The 6,724-nt window shown below is 43.0% G+C and overlaps 1 protein-coding gene across 2 annotated transcripts in view; it reads right to left on the minus strand.

Moving 5' to 3' along the window:
- Window positions 1-5,566, minus strand: part of UBA5 (ubiquitin like modifier activating enzyme 5) — a 69,889-nt gene extending 64,323 nt beyond the window's left edge. Inside the window, exons 1-3 of one of the 2 annotated variants that reach the window (XM_077269053.1) lie at window positions 5,096-5,566; window positions 1,721-1,766; window positions 645-734 (exon numbers count right to left, since the gene is read on the minus strand). In XM_077269053.1, coding sequence (XP_077125168.1) covers window positions 645-734; window positions 1,721-1,766; window positions 5,096-5,241 — 282 coding nt within the window. In that variant the 5' untranslated portion in view covers window positions 5,242-5,566. Of the gene's footprint in view, window positions 1-644; window positions 735-1,720; window positions 1,769-5,095 lie in introns of those variants that run through there. The other variant, XM_077269054.1, reaches the window with a different exon arrangement.
- Between the last annotated feature and the right edge of the window lie 1,158 nt (window positions 5,567-6,724).

Genomic DNA, 6,724 nt, shown 5'->3' on the forward strand with positions numbered 1-6,724 from the left:
ATACATCACCACTTTATGAGATGGAATACCCATTTCCACAACAGTAAATAGAATTCGGCCAGCATAAGATACCTCTAGAAATGAGCTCTTGTGTAAAGGCCCCTTAAAAATGGAGTTGCCTTTCCTTACACTTTTCTAAGAACTATAGATGAGAATTAAACTGCTTGTGTCCGAGAGGTTTTAGTTGCCAATTTTTGCGCCAAAATCTTAAAGATGGCACATGCGTGTTGGTGAATTTTGCGCAAGTTTAAACATGATTCTATTTGTCTTTACCTTTTTTGCATCTTTTTAGAGCGCGATTCTTTATAACGTCACACGTTCGTCTTACAACTGCACAAAGATTTTGCATCATTTCTGTAGAAGCTGTGGATTGCCATTCTGCATTAGCCTCTAGCTTACAAGTTCACCAAGACAGTCCTGTATTTATTTTTTTTTATTACAATGATGGTGCCAAAATTATCTGACCCTCAGGGTTATAAAAAATAAACTCTATTGCTAGCGGTCCAAATAAATAAGTGTTATTACTGAAAAAAGTCATTTTAATCAGATACGAATCACAACAAGTTTAAAAAAAAATTGTTAGATCTGCATTACCAAAGAAAGAAAGCAATGCTATTATTTAAATTGGTGAAAATCTGCATTACCTTACCAATTCCACATCTCGTTAGCATTTCTGCAGTGACACTGCCGACACCACCGACACCTACTACTGCCACGGTGTATGTACGGATTTTCTAAGGCAAAAAAAAAATGTCATATTATGGCTTTATCCGAGCTATATACTTCAAAGGATTGTATGAACCAAATGGGTCTGACACCGGCACCCCTACCCATCAGGTGTTACCAGATAGATACCGGTAGTGATCAGCTGTAAACAGTGTACAAAGTGGAGCAGCACAGCTCCATCAACTGGGTAATGGCCGCTGCCGAGTGCTGCAGAACAACTGCTATTCCCTTAGTGAGGAGCAGCACCCAGCAGAGGCTGCTACACATTGCATAGAACTACGCTGTTCTACCGGGCTGAACCCCGACCAATCTAACACTGGCGACCTATTGTAAGGATCGGTCACTAACATGAAACGTAAAGATAACCTCTAATAGGAAAATGGAGAAAAATATATGAATTTATTGCCATGAAGAAGTAAAAGAAGAAATAAATATGCTGAAAACAAAAGACACACAGGAAATCAAAACTGCTGATGAGCATTACTGATCAATGGCTCTCAGGAGTCACTAGGTTTGCGCTACCTCATCTTCGAGCAGCATGACATAGGGGTTAAGACCCCGATTCCAGCAACTTGTGGTAGTTTTGATAAAATTACTTTCTGATGAAGATCTCTGAATGCTGAGCTCTGTTCAACCCCTCCACAAAACAGATTGGCAGCTTTCTGTGTACACTGTGCATAGGCAGAAAGGTGCCAATGATTGGTAGAGGCGAGGTTATTCATAGCTCATGACTAATAATGACTATGTGGTAGCAGGTTTACTAGCCCTCTAGTGACTGCCGATTAACCTGGGCCTGTATCAAAACCACAGCAAGCAGCTCCGCAAGTGACATATCACTGGAATTGGGGTCTCTGCCCCTAGTTGCAAAAAGCTAGTGACAGATTCCCTTTAATAATCCTGTAAATTTGCAGAAGGTAAATGTCTAGATCTAATGGCAGCAATGTCTTACACTGTAAAGAATCCGCCAGCAGGAATCATCTGATTTATCTCTTACCTCATAATCTTGAACAATTCCCATTCGCTTCAAGGCCATTAAGCGGCTAAAAAAAACAACAAAAAACAGTTACATATGACAACAATGAAGTAGATGGCACTTTATAGACTAATCAGCAGCGATGTACAGGGCAATACCCACTGCAAATCTGCATCACAGTCCACTACAAAGCCTCATGTAACACAAGGATTTTCATGTAGATCCGTGGAAAAAAAGTGCCCTGTAAGTCCTGCGATGGAGCAGGATATATTCACACAAGAGGAGTAGAATATGTTTGTAATAGGAGTCCTGACAAACACTGACTGATCCGATGCTCTGATGATACATTGTCCTCTGCTGGACACCCTGTTATAAATGGCTCCAGGGTGCAGCATGAAAGTAAATGTCGTAGAATTTTTACTTTATAAAACAATAATACAGGTGAAAATAAGAAACTTTGTAATATATCTTATCAGACAATTTTACTTCTTTCACCTTTATTTCATGGGTAAAATTTGTGCACTACAGCTCCACCAGCAATTGTTAACCTGTTAAATGCTTCTGTCAATCTCTGAAAGCAATATTTAATACACACCGACATGGGAACACGTCATTCCATACGCCCATCGGCGTGCCTGTGATATGATCGTAGGTCGCTAAGACATTCGGAGGGTTGCTGAAGACCCCTGTGCTTGTCATTACAGAGCTTCTTTTAAACCCTGCCCGTGGCCGATCTTCGAAGTAGACCGTGATTTCTACTATATGCAGAGATGCGACCCCCAGTGGATTGAGGGCTAGGGGTAATGACAGAATTCATGGTATCAGGGGTGACAACCTGAAACAGATTTGGTCTCAACAAGAATGTAGGTAGATTGTCACCCTCGATACCATGTCCCCTGAAGGACTTAACGAAAAACGTAGCCTCGTTCCTTTTCTGTGACCTGCCCCTCTGGTGTCTGCTCCATCTTATATGCCTTCCACCACTATCGCTCTTCATGCTCCTTTATTATTGGGGGGCTAAAAAATAATTGATTTTTAACGGACGTATTTTTTTTTAGTTTATCTGTTGGTTTCTGCCATGTGTTCCGATATTTGGATATCCCCCTGGATCCTTTATACTCATCTTGGAAACATCCTTCTCCTTCCCCACCGGCTCGAGTGAAGAGAGACAAGAATCCTGTGGAATCACGTTGCTGGCCTCATGGGATTCGCCATGTATACAAGCAGGACTGCGGAGTCGGAGCCCATTTTGGTGGAGACGGCGTCATGAAAATTGAGGAGTCTGAGTTGGAGTCGGAGGTTTGGCTTACCGACTCCACAACCCTGAATACAAGGACTATTACTAGGACTCTTTGCTGCCTCTTCTGTGTATAGAACTATTATCTGTCTAACCACTGTATGGGCGTCTCGTTGTTGTCGCCCATCACATACCAATGTCGCTATTTGCTAGTATCCCATTATGCAGGGCTGTGGACTCGGTAAGCCAAACCACCGACTCCTCCTCAATTTCCATGACACCGACTCCAATGCCACGGCCCTGCCATTATGTACACTAGTTTGTCTAGTTTGTTGTTACACCGCTGTCACTTTATTACCGGGTTTTTTTGTCCTCTGTTGGCCCAGTATTTTTCTCTTGCCTTTTTTTGCACTATGTCCTATAGGTTTAGGTTTCACATAGACTGCTCCGTATATGAAGGGAGAATATGCATATGTTGACATTCTACTGCTATATAACATTCATATAGTTTGTATTATGTGATGCGGTCCAGACTCACTATGAGTAAGCAGGTGTAATTTTTTATGGCAGCCTACAATATCGGTGCATAGGTAATACCCTCTAATTACATTGCTTACCACTAGGTGCTGCCTGTACGCACTTTATTGTGATCCTTCGATCCTGCTTCCCCAGGTCTCACGCTAACCTCCACACTCTCCTTTGCTTACAGTCATGTCTCCTCCATAGTTCTTTAATTGTACTCATGTATTTTGTGCCCAGTATGATTGTAATGTGATGTTATATTAAAATTTATTTGATTCATTATTCAATTTTGGATTTCGGTTTACTCCGTTCAGTGTTCTGTTTTTATATACAGAGATACTGTGGCTTTGCTGTATCACAAGCAATCAGAAAATTGCAGCTTCAAGTCCCCTAAGGGAATAAACAAGAACAGTAAAAAAAATAAATAAATACAATAAAAATTCAAAATTACCCCCCTTTTCACCCATTAAAAATGTAAAAAAAAATAATAAGTACACGAGGTATCGCCGAGTTCCAAAAAGTCAGATATATCAAAATATGAAAATAATTAACCCTATTGGTAAACACTGTAAACGAAAAAAAAGAAATAAGTCAACACCACCTAAAGTGGTAGTTTATTTTTTTAGTTGCTGCAATTTCATAAAGAAAAAAAAAAAAAATATATGATCAAGTGATCAAAAAGTCACATCCATCCCAAAATGGCATAAATAAAAATATTGTCTCCCCCCCTCAAAAAAATTAAGCCATCACACTGCTCCATTGAGCAAAAAACTAAAACGTTACGGGTCTCGGAAAGCGGCAATAACCCCAAAAATGTATTTTATTTTTAGGGTTTTTTTTGCAATCCACCGATTTATCTCCAAAACTAAAATAAAACAACTGGACATGTTTGGTATCACCGCAATTGTACTAATGAGGAGAAAAATGTTATGAGGTGATTTTTATCACAAAATGTACACTGTAAAGACAATTCCCCAAAAAAAACAATGTCAGACAAGAAAAAAACCTCCATATTGCCTCCCAGGCCAATGACATTCAAAAATACTGTTCTTCTGCGCGGGCAAAGCTGTGAATGCTGCAGCCGATCATTGGCAGCAGCAGTGCGCACATTGTTTGTCAGGTGATTGGTAAGATCAGGGGGGGGGACCGTGCCAGTCCGGGAGGCAAGGACATACATTTTTTATTTTAGCTCCACTCTAGGGCCATTAATAAGGGATTGTGCAGTAGGTGACGACCCTAAGGCTCGGGCTGCACGGGGACTTTGGTTGTGTGACATCAATTGCACAAAGCACATTTTTGTGATGATTTCCAAGCTGCAATATTGCTGGAAAAAGACAAATTGCAGCAGGACACAAGCAAGTCACTGGCAACGTACATTATTTGGGGTCTACGGTGGCAAAGCCCGGAGCGACCAGGAACAGCCGGGGACGGCGGCATTATCCCACAGTGATCTTCCCACCACACAAGCCGGTGTATAGCCTGAGCCCTGGGCTACAGTGATGTCACATGACAGGACGGTGAGGTCACAGTGTGACATCACACATCTCATGGTGGTCACTGGTAACCTGCAGAGCAGCAGGAAGTGCCCCCAGTACGTGCAGCAGAGTCACCCTGCAGTCTGGCAGTAGCACAGGTACCTGTATGGGTTGGAGTCCACCACCTCCGCACTCATCTGCACAATCCTAGCTCTGTGGGCTCCATGTCTGCTCCTGACCCTGCTCAGCTCCTCTTCTAGCTCCCGCACCCTGGCCTGCAGCTCCTGCACCAGCCTGTCAGTAGCCATGGCCGCAGCGCCCCACAGTCGCACTATATAGCAGCACTATACAGCCGCACCGGGCAGCAGCGATGCTCTGAATTAGTCACTGCCGCCTGTAGAGACACGTCTGCAGTCAGGAAGAGGCGGGCCTGTCCGACTGCAGGATAAACTACATCTCCCAGCATGCCTGCAATGTATTACTCAGTCACGGCATGCTGGGAGATGTAGTTCTGCAGGTGCAGTAGCACCAGGAGTTTGCTAGAGGCTAGAGAGTGCGTTGCTATGGGTGGACTGGTTTCTTCATAACTCATGAGTCTGACTCCTGGGCCTTATAGTTCTTCAGCTGGAGCCTGAAGTTGCTATATAAAACTTTATTGAGATAACACTTTGGGGATCTGCGGAGAACTTGCCAGTTTCAAATATGGCCGCGGCGACACTTTACTTCCTTACCGTCACTAGTGTTTTTTTCCTCATTAACTTTATTGGCAATAAAACGCGAAACAAAACGATGCTGAAACTGATTTCTTATTTGCAATTTTTTTCAGGTTTTTTTCTGTAGGTTTCACAACAAAAATAAAAATGACAATAGTAAAATACAATGCAGTGAGGTGTCCTGCACCACTACACAGTGATGCCCTGCATCAAATTCAGGTCACTCCAGCCAGGCCCAAATAGGTTCTGGGCATGAGAACTGGCACCACAGCGTGCTAATAGCCAATTTTGACAGGTTTGAATAAGCAAATGGTGTTTTTCTTCAGTTAATACTATTTGGGTATGTGTCCACGTTCAGTTTTGCTTCAGGCTTTGGTCAGGATTTTATGCAGGTAAAATCCTGACCAAAAATGCACCTGAGGTCACTGGCAGGTCACCTGCGGTGTTCCTGCGTGTTTTGCTCATTGTAGCAACATGCTGCGTTCTGAAAAAACGCACCGCATGTGCGTTTTTGCGGGAATTCCGCATGCGTTTTTTAATGCACAGTGGAGACGGGATTTCATGAAATCCCCTCCACTATACTGTAACATCTGGACGCTGCGTTTTCGACTCTGCGGCTCAACGCTGCGTCAAAAACGCAGCGTTTCCTGAACGTGGACACATATCCTAAGGGCCAGGCTGGAGTCGCCAGAATTTAATGTGGGCCATCATTATATCTAATATATAAAGCTGAATGTGTGTATGTATGTGTGTATGTGTATGTCCGGGATTGGCATCTGAACCGTCGCAGCTACAGCCACAAAATTTTGCACAGTCACACGTCTGGACCCCGAGAGCGTCATAGGCTATGTTGTGAGGTGAAATTTTAACCCCGCGCTTTCCAATTCACCAAACAATTTTGCCCCTATCTACATAATGGGGAAAAAATGAAAGGAAAAGTGTTGGAGGCAAATTAACAGCTGCCAGATGTGAACAAGGGGGACTTAAAGAATGACAGCGATGGCGCCAAAGAGTATATACTGTACAGTTGCTAAGGTGGGGCCCCAACATGGGATAATCACCACACCACCACGGGGAT

Source organism: Ranitomeya variabilis, chromosome 6 (genome assembly GCF_051348905.1).
Source record: "Ranitomeya variabilis isolate aRanVar5 chromosome 6, aRanVar5.hap1, whole genome shotgun sequence".
NCBI lineage: Eukaryota > Metazoa > Chordata > Amphibia > Anura > Dendrobatidae > Ranitomeya > Ranitomeya variabilis.